Source organism: Elgaria multicarinata, chromosome 3 (genome assembly GCF_023053635.1).
Source record: "Elgaria multicarinata webbii isolate HBS135686 ecotype San Diego chromosome 3, rElgMul1.1.pri, whole genome shotgun sequence".
NCBI lineage: Eukaryota > Metazoa > Chordata > Lepidosauria > Squamata > Anguidae > Elgaria > Elgaria multicarinata.
The window spans coordinates 153,109,346-153,122,608 of NC_086173.1; the positions used below are offsets into that span (position 1 = coordinate 153,109,346).

Genomic DNA, 13,263 nt, shown 5'->3' on the forward strand with positions numbered 1-13,263 from the left:
AAATTTTGGGGCACAGAATACCCACTCTGCATGCCCCTAATGTACACAGGTCTATTTTGAGCCCCTGGCCTGGCCTTACCAATGGCAGACTTCTCCCTGTGCTTTCCCAGGCAGGAATGAAGCCTTCCTTTCCATGTCAAAAGCAGCAGGTGATCAGGGTTATAATTTTCCCAACTTTGCTTTGGCAAGAATTCTCTTAAAGGTATCACCTTACGGTTGCCAAGTGTCTAAGGGGCCTGCAGTGCCTGCCTTGGGCCTTTTCCTTCTGTAGATGATGGAGGCAGGAAGGTCTTGAAGTCAGCTTTACCCTTGGGAGGAAGTTCCTGGGCTGTTCCTGCCACCGTCTTACCTGCAGGAGTTCACTCGCTGGCTGCTGACCCTTCTCCTCCAACTCCTGGATGAGGCTTTCAAGAGAGGAGAGTTCTTCAGAGAGTTTGGCCTGGTGCTCGTCCCTTCTCCTGGCAATCGCCTCCTCTAAGCCTTCTATCTGGGTCAGCAGAAGCTTCTCTTGTTCCTCCAGAAGCTGCCGGAGTTGTCTGAACTGAGCCACTGTCTTTTTCCTCTCTGCTTTGGTTTCCTTCTGCAAGAAGTGGATGGAAAGGGGAGAAAGAGAAGCCAGAGTCAGAAATAGGACCAAGCTTCACAACATCAAGAGGCTTAAAGGAATTTTATAGGGAAGTTATTTTAAGTTTTCAGAGATCTTAAATCCATGTTCAGTAGAGAAAAAGATTCCTATAAGATCATAGAGTCATGGAATAGCAGAGTTGGAAGGGGCCTACAAGGCCATCAAGTCCAATCCCCTGCTCAATGCAGGAATCCACCCTAAAGCATCCCTGACAGATGGTTGTCCAGCTGCCTCTTGAAGGCCTCTGGTGTGGGAGAGCCCACAACCTCCGTAGGTCACTGATTCCATTGTCGTACTGCTCTAACAGTCAGGAATTTTTTCCTGATGTCCAGCTGGAATCTGGCTTCCTTTAACTTGAGCCCGTTATTCCGTGTCCTGCACTCTGGGAGGATCGAGAAGAGGTACCAGGGCCCACTCTCAGCCTGGCCTTTCATTAGCCACCGTTCTGGGAGGTTTGGCCATTCCAGGCAAGAGCTGTTCTGCAGAGCCAGGCTGCCTGGGGGCTTTGAATTCCTCTGCAGTTTACGTCACATTTTGACTCATATTGGCTGAAGCCCTTGTTCCCTTCCTAGGGGCTGCCTTGATAGCACCTCATTGGGGCCGCATTCCCCCCAAGCCCTGTGGTTTCCTTCCTGTGGGTTTGGACTTGCTAATCTCCATGCCAAGGAGCGAGCAGGGGGGTTCCAGCAATCATCCAGGTACTGGAGCCGCCCCCTTCGGCCCTCTTCCTGGCTTCCGGTGACCAATTGCCAGTCGCCATCTGCCAGGACCGCACCCCGGATCAGCCACGGAGCAAGGTCAGAGAGCAGAAGACCTCGCTCAGGGAGGAACAGTCAGGGTAAGTCCCTGAATGTTCAGCTGCGCATCTCCGCCTATTTGCCCCGAATCAGCCGCTGCGTCATCTAACCAACACAGCATAGATTTGGAGCCACCCTGGGGCAAAGACCAAGTGCTTGAGCGTGTGGTGGTTGGACAGCTTCAGGCGTTCTTGGGGGAAACGGATCATCTAGACCCATTTCAGTCTGGTTTCAGGCCAGGGCACAGCACTGAAACAGCCTTGGCTGCTCTGACCGACCACCTACTCCGGGTGAAAGACAGGGAGAGTGGTGCCCTGTTGATCTAACTGGACGCCTCAGCAGCTTCTGATACCATTGATCATGGTATCCTGCTGGATTGGCTATGTGAGATGGGAGTAGGAGGCTCCATGTTCCAGTGGTTCCGCTCCCACTTGCAGGGCCAATTGCAGAAAGTGGTATTGAGGGATTCCTGTTCTACCCCATGGATATGAAGCCACAGGCCTCTATTCCATCCCCCATGCTGTTCAGCATCTCTATGAAGCCACTGGGGGAGGTCATTGGGGGTTTGGTGCCATCTGTATGCTGGTGATATTCAGCTCTACTTCTCCTTGTCATCGGAGACAGCTGGAGCTGTGAAGGTGCTGGACCAGCGCCTGGAGGCTGTAATGGGCTGGATGAGGGCCAATTGACGGAAGCTGAATCCTGATAAGACGGAAGCTCTGTGGATTGGTGGTTCCCGAGTCCGGGAATTGGGTAAGTGACCTGTTCTGGATGGGGTTGTCCTCCCTCCGAAGGAGCAGGTGTGTAGCTTGGGAGTACTCCTAGATCCATCCTTGTCACTGGAGGCTCGGGTGGACTTCGTGGCCCACAATACTTGGGTCAGCTTTGGTTGATCCGCCAGCTATGGCCTTTCCTGGACAGGGATAACCTAGCCACAGTAGTGCACGCACTGGTAACGTCCCGATTAGACTACTGCAATGCACTCTGCATGGGGCTGCCCCTGAAGACGACTCAGAAGTTGCAGCTAATGCAAAATGCAGCAGCTAGACTGAAGACGGGTACATCTCACAGAGACCATATAATACCCGTCTAAAAGGAATTGCATTGGCTGCCTGAATGCTTTGGGTCGGAATTCAAGGTGTTGGCAATGACATTTAAAACCCTAAACAGCTTGGGACCTCGAAACTTGAGGGAGCGCCTCTGCCTATATATCTGCCCGCCTGAGATCTGCTGGAGGAGCCCTCATCTGTGTCCCACCAAAGGGAGACATACGTTATAATGGGACAGGGGAGAGGGCTTTCTCTATTGTGGCACCCTGCCCGTTGTGAACTGCCTTCCCCTTGGAGACCCGACTGGTGACAATGCTGGCTTCATTTCAGCGCCAGGCCCCTGGCTATACGGAAGTGCTTTGGCGCTGAGTGGCGCCTTGTACCTGCATTTGCCTTCCTTCCCGGTATCTTTACGGGAAGGGAGACAAGTGCGAATTTTCCTCCCCGGCGCCTCTGAAAAAACTTTTTAAAAAAAATGGGGGGAAGGAGGAAAGAAAGGGGCCATTCATCCCCGGGAGGGGGTGGGGGGGAAGGAAAGGAACGTGGCTGTCCCTCCTTTTTTTAACTTAGAAGGCACAATATGCAGAGGTCCTCTGAAAATTTGTTAATGCACAGCTCTCTATATTTAAATTATAAAATTATAAAAAGGGGGAAGGAACGGCACTGTTGCTCTCCTCTCCTCTCTCCCCCCTCCATTTTAATCTCCCCCCCCCCCTGTTTATTGCCACGTAGCTGGCTCCACTACCAGAAAGGTTGGGTAAAATGCCCTACTTTTGGGGAGCGGAGTTTCCAGGGTTTGCCTCTGGATGGCTTCGTATTTGTGGCTGCGTCATCTGTCTGAAAATGGAAAGATGTGCATTTACGGAGGTGTAAACAGCCGAATGGAAAAGCCCCAGGTTAAAACATGGCTTTTTCTCAAAGCCTTTGAAGGCTATATTCTCCATGGTTGCACATAGTTTTAATTGTTTTCAATTGTTTCTAGTGCTTGTTAAAAATTTCTACTCATCTTAATTTGTAGGCGATTTAATATGTTTCTCGTTGTTTATATTCTGTACTGTCTACATTGTTCTGTTTTTATCTGTATGCCGCCCTTAGATCTCGGTGATATAGGGCAGGATACCAATCATTTAAGAAAGAAATAAACAAATAAATAAACGATATCATATGGACAGACCCCTAGTAAAACTGACACTTACAAGAAGTTCTTTATTCTCCTTTTCTGTTTCTGCCTTATATGCCAGAATTCTTTCTCTCTCTTCCCTGAGAATCTCCAGGCGACGACGGATCAGATCCTGAAGGAAGAACAAAAGTTCATGTTTGGTTTAGAGAGACAGAAAGAGGAAGTGAACAATATTCCTGTTCTCTGACACCCGTCTTTGTACTGGGGAGTGGGGAGGTTCTCAGCTGACTTTTTCATACCATTAAAGCCTAAAGAACAAGTCCCTCCATCCACCGGGAGTCTGAGTTCCACATGCACTGAGATGGGGATTGGGGCTGGGGGTCACACCTCCACCACCACCACCACCACCACCACCTTTGGCCGACACAGTAAACACTGCGGAACACACAAACCCACCCAGCTTGCTGCTGGAGCAAAGAGAGAGAGAGACAAACAGACAGAGAGAGAGAGAGAGAGAGAGAGAGAGAGAGAGAGAGAGAGAGAGAGAGAGAAAGAAAGGTGTGAGAGGAGCAGCTGCAGCATCTTGCCCCTGCTCCCCCGGTGTGGAGAGAGCCCCCACCCTCCACCCTCCCGAACCTTTTCAGGCTTCCCCTGGCTGCTATTTACAGAACAAAGAACGTGCATGTTCACTGCATCCATGCTAGAGGAACATAACAAAGAAATAGTTTAGTCCCAATATTTTCTTATTGCAGGGACTTTACAGAGACCTTCCCAAGAAGAACCCAGAGTTCTTCCCCCTCCCCACCAAGGTCCACAATGTTTTCCTACCTTGTACTCCTGGGAAGCCTCCTCTAGAGGAACCACCTCATGTTCTTTGTGCTCCTTGGATCTGTCACACACCACACAGATGGGGGTTTCATGGTCTTTGCAGAAGAACTTCAAGGGCTCCTGGTGTTTCTCACAGACTCCCCCCTTCTCCTCTGCCCCCTTGGTCCCCTGATCTCCGAATTTCTTGGCAATTTCAGTAATCTTAGCCAGCTGCCTATTTGGCCTGAGGTTTTCCTTCTGGAAGGTTCCTCTACACTCGGGGCAGGAGGCCTCTGTGTCCTTCTCCCCCCAGCACTGATTCAGGCAGGCTCGACAGAAATTGTGGCCACACTCTGTAACCATTACTGGATCCCTGAAATACTCCAGGCAGATGGAACAAGTGGCTTCTTCACAGAGATCCTGGATGGGACTCCCAGCAGCAGCCATGCCTTCCACACACTGCAGACAGAATTAGTTTCACTTTCCCGGCTTTCAGGAAGTGGGCGTTTGCTTGCTTGTAAATGAATCACTATCATCAGCATGTAAGAAACAAAGAGACCGACATAAAAGCTGAAACAGAACAACCGCTTTATATTAAGAAATAGCACCACACCAAAAATAGTGGCATGAGGTAGCAATACTTCAAAACAATATTTAGGACTAAAACCATTACAATATTATATTAGTATTAACTCCATAACTCCCAGAGAACAGAATGGGATGGCCCGAAATGGCCACTTTGAAACAAGGGATATCAACGAAACTCACCAGTCACACATAGCTCCGAGGCAGGGATGCCATAAGCCACGAAACATCTGAAGAAACTGCATTCTGATACCCGTTCCAGGCCATTGTCTGTATTGTGCAAAATGGTTTCATGATCTTTGCAGAAGAGCTTCAGGGGCTCCTGGTGTTTCTCACAGACTCCCCCCTTCTCCTCTGCCCCCTTGGCCCCCTGATCTCTGAATTTCTTGGCAATTTCGACAAAGTTACCAAGCTCCCTATTTGGCTTGAGGTTTTCCTTCTGGAAGGTTCCTTTACACTGGGGGCAGGAGGCCTCTGTGTCCTTCTCCCCCAGATACTTGCTCAGGCAGGCTGGGCAGAAATTGTGCCCACACTCTGTAACTGTCACTGGATCCCTGAAATGATCCAGGAAGATGGGACAAGTGGCTTCCTCACAGAGATCCTGGACAGGACTCCCGGCAGCAGCCATGGCTTTCGTACACTGCAGACAGAATTAGTTTCCTTTCTTGGCTTTCAGGAAGTGGGCGTTTGCTTGCTTGTAAATGACTCACCAGAAAATCATCGGCATGTAAAAAATGAAGTTAAGCAGAGGATCAGTCTTTTGATAAAGATAAAATATTTTTAAAAGAATGGGCATGATTTTGAGCGAGGGATATTACATTTGCATATTTTGACCTGGTTTGCCCATCACTAGGGCTGTGCACGGACCCCCCGAACTGCTTCGTGGCCTGATCTGGATCAGGCCTGAATCGGGCCGATCCGCCTGCCCCCTGCTCTGCAGAGCGAGATCCGGCTCTGCTGCTGTCGCCGCATGGACGGTGCCAGTGCCAGGTAAGCCAACCCCCACCCCACCCCCCTTACCTGCATCCGTCATGGTCCGTCGCGGGCTTCAATTGAGGCCCCGGTTGAAGCCGGAAGGGAAGGCCGCGGCCTCCTCCGGCTTCAAGCTGGGGCCTCAGTTGAAGCCCACCATGGACCGTGACGGAGGCAGGTAAGGCCCCTACCCCCTTATGTGGCTCCGCCACTGTCGCCGCATGGACATCACTGCCGCTGGCGCCAGGTCAGCCAACCCCCCCGACCCCTTACCTGTTCTTGTGCTTAGAGAGTCATGGCTGGGGCTGAAGGAGAAGCTACAGCCTGGGAGATGGCAGAACAATGTTGGTGGCTCTGGGCCCCGTGGCCCTGTAGGCATCTCCAATGGAGCCCATGAAGTCGTCCCCAAGGTGGCCCCTGCAGGCACCCACAGAAGATTTTTTTAAAAATTATAAAATTGTTTCCATTTCTTTAATATACGTCAGATATTCATTATCCAAAGTAATTAATACATATCATATACATACAACTTTCTAGTGGGACAGTGTAAAAGCCGGAACGGAACGGAACAGGCCGGAACAGCCCCATTATATTAAAAAACCATACCAAAAACAGTGGCATGTGTTAGCAACACTTGAGAACAATATTTTAAGACTAAAACCATACCAATATTATATCACTATTAACCCCAGAACTCCCAAAATGACGTCCGGAACAGAATGGGATGGCCGGAACGGCCACTAGGGAACGAGCGATATCAACCAAACTCACCAGACATGCATAACTAAATGGCAGGGATGCAATAGGCCACAAAAGTTGCCCCGAAACCACGTTCAGATACCCGTTCCGGATAAAAACGCATATTGCGCAAAATCGGCCGTAACGGCAGCTTCCCAATGAGGTAAGTGAACCAAACTCACCAGATGCACAAAACTAGGTGGGACAAATACAGAAAGCTCCAAAAGTTGCCCCCAAACCACGTTCAGTTACCCATTCCGGGCAAAAATGTGTATTGCGCAAAACGGGCCATAACGGCAGCTTCCCAATGAGATAAGTGAACCAAACTCACCAGATGCACATAACTAGGTGGACAAATACAGAAAACTCCAAAAGTTGCCCCAAAACCACATTCAGATACCCGTTCCGGGGAAAAACGTGTATTGCGCAAAACGGCCGTAACAGCAGCTTCCCAATGAAGAAAGTCAACCAAACTCACCAGATGGACATGACAAGGTGGGACAAATATAGAAAGCTCCAAAAGTTGCCCCCAAACCACGTTCAGATACCCGTTCCGGGCAAAAATGCGTATTGCGCAAAACGGGCCGTAAAAGCAGCTTCCCAATGAGGAAAGTCAACCAAACTCACCAGATGCACAAAACTAGGTGGGACAAATACAGAAAGCTCCAAAAGTTGCCCCCAAACCACGTTCAGTTACCCGTTCCGGGCAAAAATGTGTATTGCGCAAAACGGGCCATAACGGCAGCTTCCCAATGAGATAAGTGAACCAAACTCACCAGATGCACATAACTAGGTGGACAAATACAGAAAACTCCAAAAGTTGCCCCAAAACCACATTCAGATACCCGTTCCGGGCAAAAACGTGTATTGCGCAAAACGGCCGTAACAGCAGCTTCCCAATGAAGAAAGTCAACCAAACTCACCAGATGGACATGACAAGGTGGGACAAATATAGAAAGCTCCAAAAGTTGCCCCCAAACCACGTTCAGATACCCGTTCCGGGCAAAAATGCGTATTGCGCAAAACGGGCCGTAAAAGCAGCTTCCCAATGAGGAAAGTCAACCAAACTCACCAGATGCACATGACAAGGTGGGACAAATATAGAAAGCTCCAAAAGTTGCCCCCAAACCACGTTCAGATACCCGTTCCGGGCAAAAACGCGTATTGTGCAAAATGGGCTGTAACGGCAGCTTCCCAATGAGATAAGTGAACCAAACTCACCAGATGCACAAAACTAGGTGGGACAAATACAGAAAGCTCCAAAAGTTGCCCCCAAACCACGTTCAGTTACCCGTTCCGGGCAAAAATGTGTATTGCGCAAAACGGGCCATAACGGCAGCTTCCCAATGAGATAAGTGAACCAAACTCACCAGATGCACATAACTAGGTGGACAAATACAGAAAACTCCAAAAGTTGCCCCAAAACCACATTCAGATACCCGTTCCGGGCAAAAATGCGTATTGCGCAAAACGGGCCGTAAAAGCAGCTTCCCAATGAGGAAAGTCAACCAAACTCACCAGATGCACATGACAAGGTGGGACAAATATAGAAAGCTCCAAAAGTTGCCCCGAAACCACGTTCAGATACCCGTTCCGGGCAAAAACGCGTATTGTGCAAAATGGGCCGTAACGGCAGCTTCCCAATGAGATAATTGAACCAAACTCACCAGACACACATTACTAGGTGGGGCAAATATAGAAAGCTCCAAAAGTTGCTCCGAAACCACATTCAGATACCTGTTCCGGGCAAAAACGCGTATTGCGCAAAACGGGCCGTAACGGCAGCTTCCCAATGAGATAAGTGAACCAAACTCACCAGATGCACATGACAAGGTGGGACAAATATAGAAAGCTCCAAAAGTTGCCCCAAAACCACGTTCAGATACCCGTTCTGGGCAAAAACGCATACTGCGCAAAACTGGCCGTAACGGCAGCTTCCCAATGAGATAAGTGAACCAAACTCACCAGATGCACATGACAAGGTGGGGCAAATATAGAAAGCTCCAAAAGTTGCCCCAAAACCACGTTCAGATACCTGTTCCGGGGGAAAACGCGTATTGCGCAAAACGTGCCGTAAAAGCAGCTTCCCAATGAGGAAAGTCAACCAAACTCACCAGATGCACATGACAAGGTGGGACAAATATAGAACGCTCCAAAAGTTGCCCCGAAACCACGTTCAGTACCCGTTCCGGGCAAAAACGCGTATTGTGCAAAATGGGCCGTAACGGCAGCTTCCCAATGAGGAAAGTCAACCAAACTCACCAGAAGCACATTACTAGGTGGGGCAAATATAGAAAGCTCCAAAAGTTGCCCCCAAACCACGTTCAGATACCCGTTCTGGGCAAAAACGCGTATTGCGCAAAACGGGCCGTAACGGCAGCTTCCCAATGAGGTAAGTGAACCAAACTCACCAGATGCACATGACAAGGTGGGACAAATATAGAAAGCTCCAAAAGTTGCCCCGAAACCACGTTCAGATACCCGTTCCGGGCAAAAACGCGTATTGTGCAAAATGGGCCGTAACGGCAGCTTCCCAATGAGATAATTGAACCAAACTCACCAGACACACATTACTAGGTGGGGCAAATATAGAAAGCTCCAAAAGTTGCTCCGAAACCACATTCAGATACCTGTTCCGGGCAAAAACGCGTATTGCGCAAAACGGGCCGTAACGGCAGCTTCCCAATGAGATAAGTGAACCAAACTCACCAGATGCACATGACAAGGTGGGACAAATATAGAAAGCTCCAAAAGTTGCCCCAAAACCACGTTCAGATACCCGTTCTGGGCAAAAACGCATACTGCGCAAAACGGGCCGTAACGGCAGCTTCCCAATGAGATAAGTGAACCAAACTCACCAGATGCACATGACAAGGTGGGGCAAATATAGAAAGCTCCAAAAGTTGCCCCAAAACCACGTTCAGATACCTGTTCCGGGGGGAAACGCGTATTGCGCAAAACGTGCCGTAAAAGCAGCTTCCCAATGAGGAAAGTCAACCAAACTCACCAGATGCACATGACAAGGTGGGACAAATATAGAACGCTCCAAAAGTTGCCCCGAAACCACGTTCAGTACCCGTTCCGGGCAAAAACGCGTATTGTGCAAAATGGGCCGTAACGGCAGCTTCCCAATGAGGAAAGTCAACCAAACTCACCAGAAGCACATTACTAGGTGGGGCAAATATAGAAAGCTCCAAAAGTTGCCCCCAAACCACGTTCAGATACCCGTTCTGGGCAAAAACGTGTATTGCGCAAAACGGGCCGTAACGGCAGCTTCCCAATGAGGTAAGTGAACCAAACTCACCAGATGCACATGACAAGGTGGGACAAATATAGAAAGCTCCAAAAGTTGCCCCGAAACCACGTTCAGATACCCGTTCCGGGCAAAAACGCGTATTGCGCAAAACCGGCCGTAACGGCAGCTTCCCAATGAGGAAAGTCAACCAAACTCACCGGATGCACTTAACTAGGTCGGACAAATATAGAAAGCTCCAAAACTTGCCCCGAAACCACGTTCAGATACCCGTTCCGGGCAAAATAACGGCAGCTTTCCAATGAGGTAAGTCAACCAAACTCACCAGATGCGCATTACTAGGTGGGACAGATGTAAAAAGCTCCAAAAGTTGCCCCGAAACCACGTTCAGATACCCGTTCCGGGCAAAAGTCTGTATTGCCCAAAACGAGCCGTAACGGCAGCTTCCCAATGAGGTAAGTCAACCAAACTCACCAGAAGCACATTACTAGATGGGACAGATATAATAACCTCTGAAATTTCCATGAAAGTCAGGTTCTGTTACCCATTCCGGGCCATAGTTCATATTCCCAAAATTAGCTGGAAAAGAAAATTATGGGTGAGGAAAATGAGGCACTATCTATTGTCGGGAAATTGCCTCGAAAGGCAACTTCTATGTGTGTGAATGCAATCAAATAAACTACTTTCATTGTACTAACTGGAACATTTAATAAACTTTCTCAGAATCCAGAGTGAAGTTCTGCAAAGATGGTTTCCTACAGAAGCCCATAGTTGTCATGTGGTTTGGTAGTGTGCTTAAAATATCAGTCTATGATGGCATTGTTGGGGTTGGGCTGTCTCATTCCATCATGAAGCTTACAATGACCTGTGGCTATTCACATCTTTCAACCTAACTTATTCCACAGGGTTATTACAAAATTGGGAAAGGCCATTGTAGTTCACCATGCGTTTCTGGGTGGCGGGTGGGATATAAATGTTCTGTCAAAAAAGCCCAGGTCTTTTGAGGATTGCCATGGGAGTACTGGAGGCTGCATTCCAGGAAGTCCAAAAACACGGCCCCCAACCCCTTCCAGGGCTGATGGAGGCCTTCCCCTTCAGCCCTTTCCCCCAAGAAATTGGGTGCCAGTCCCGGTTGCCCTGGAGATCTCCGTTTTTCCAGAGGTCTCCCGGGTTTTCCGGGTCATCTGGTCACCCTTATCACACCAGGAGACAAAGCGTTAATGCCCACATTCCACAATCTTGACAGGTACCCCTCCCCTCCCCAAACATGGAATTTATTTTTAAAAGCCAATCACACAATTTTTAATTGTATGTTAGGTGTCTTGAATAGGTTAGCCCCATGTGAATAAGAGGGAGCTAGGTTGACCATTTGTTTGATTCAGTATAACCCATTGTCATTGGCTGTGATGTTCTGAAGCTTTATTAACATATATGCTTCTTTAGTCATATTCTTTATGAAAACGTGAATACAAGAAAAATAACCACAAACAGTAAGAACAAAAACAATGTACATAATATCTATATACTCTCTCTCTCTCTCTCTCTCTCTCTGTGTGTGTGTGTGTGTGTGTGTGTAAATGTAAATGCTAACATATAGCACCTGTTAACATAAATTTTTGCCTACAGTGTAGATTATTCATTTCTCACAACCCTTTGGACATTTGAATATACCACGAGAAGCTTGATTTATCTCAAGGCAAGAATGATGGTGCCAGTCCTGACATGCTCCCTCGCACAGAACCATGGTGTCCTCCTTTGGTTTCTTGCACTGATCACCCATTAAGCACAAAGACCAAGATGAAGTGTAATACTGTTGTATTGCTGAAGACAAGAACTGGATTGTAGAAAATGTTCCTTTTGGTGGTTTTCTAGAAACAGGACTATTGAATTGCTTAATTTCTCTCTGATTTATTTGCTTCTTTATTCTCTGCTGCTGTCTCTGCATTAAACTTGGCCGTGGAAGAAGTGATTTGTGCTTGAGAAGTTCATTTGCAATCCACTGCCGTACAGGCACCATGTCTGCTGGGAAAGGGACAGGTGAGCCACTGCATAGCACATGTGCAAAGAGACATACAAAAAGTTTGGTTGACTTACCTCATTGGGAAGCTGCCGTTATGGCCCGTTTTGCACAATACGCGTTTTTGCCTGGAACGGGTATCTGAACGTGGTTTTGGGGCAACTTTTGGAGCTTTCTATATTTGTCCCACCTTGTCATGTGCATCTGGTGAGTTTGGTTCACTTATCTCATTGGGAAGCTGCCGTTACGGCCCGTTTTGCGCAATATGCGTTTTTGCCCGGAACAGGTATCTGAACGTGGTTTTGGGGCAACTTTTGGAGCTTTCTATATTTGCTCCACCTTGTCATGTGCATCTGGTGAGTTTGGTTCACTTACCTCATTGGGAAGCTGCCGTTACGGCCCATTTTGCACAATACACGTTTTTGCCCGGAACGGGTATCTGAACGTGGTTTTGGGGCAACTTTTGGAGTTTTCTATATTTGTCCCACCTTGTCATATGCATCTGGTGAGTTTGGTTCACTTATCTCATTGGGAAGCTGCCGTTACGGCCCATTTTGCGCAATACGCGTTTTTGCCCGGAACGGGTATCTGAACGTGGTTTTGGGGCAACTTTTGGAGCTTTCTATATTTGTCCCACCTTGTCATGTGCATCTGGTGAGTTTGGTTCACTTATATCATTGGGAAGCTGCCGTTACGGCCGGTTTTGCGCAGTACACGTTTTTGCCCGGAATGGGTATCTGAACGTGGTTTCGGGGCAACGTTTGGAGCTTTCTATATTTGTCCCACCTAGTTATGTGCATCTGGTGAGTTTGGTTTACTTTCCTCGTTGGGAAGCTGCTGTTACGGCCCGTTTTGCGCAATACGCGTTTTTGCCTGGAACGGGTGTCTGAACGTGGTTTGGGGGCAACTTTTGGAGCTTTCTATATTTATCCCACCTTGTCATGTGCATCTGGTGAGTTTGGTTCACTTACCTCATTGGGAAGCTGCCATTACGGCCCGTTTTGCGCAATATGCGTTTTTGCCCGGAACGGGTATCTGAACGTGGTTTCGGGGCAACTTTTGGGGCTTATTGCATCCCTGCCATTTAGTTACGCATGACTGGTGAGTTTGGTTGATATCGCTCGTTCCCTAGTGGCTGTTCCGGCCATCCCATTCTGTTCCGGACGTCGTTTTGGGAGTTTTGGGGTTAATAGTGATATAATATTGGTATGGTTTTAGTCCTAAAATATTGTTCTCAAGTGTTGCTAACACATGCCACTGTTTTTGGTATGATTTTTTAATATAATGGGGCTGTTCCGGC

The 13,263-nt window shown here is 48.3% G+C and overlaps 1 protein-coding gene across 2 annotated transcripts in view; it reads right to left on the bottom strand.

Annotated features, from left to right (window-relative positions):
* LOC134396053 (zinc finger protein RFP-like) overlaps positions 1 to 4,845 on the bottom strand; it is a 28,042-nt gene extending 23,197 nt beyond the window's left edge. Inside the window, exons 1-4 of one of the 2 annotated variants that reach the window (XM_063122398.1) lie at positions 4,420 to 4,845; positions 3,668 to 3,763; positions 3,243 to 3,308; positions 350 to 580 (exon numbers count right to left, since the gene is read on the bottom strand). In XM_063122398.1, the coding sequence (XP_062978468.1) occupies positions 350 to 580; positions 3,243 to 3,308; positions 3,668 to 3,763; positions 4,420 to 4,845 (819 nt within the window). The remainder of the gene's footprint in view (positions 1 to 349; positions 581 to 3,242; positions 3,309 to 3,667; positions 3,764 to 4,419) is intronic. The other variant, XM_063122400.1, reaches the window with a different exon arrangement.
* Between the last annotated feature and the right edge of the window lie 8,418 nt (positions 4,846 to 13,263).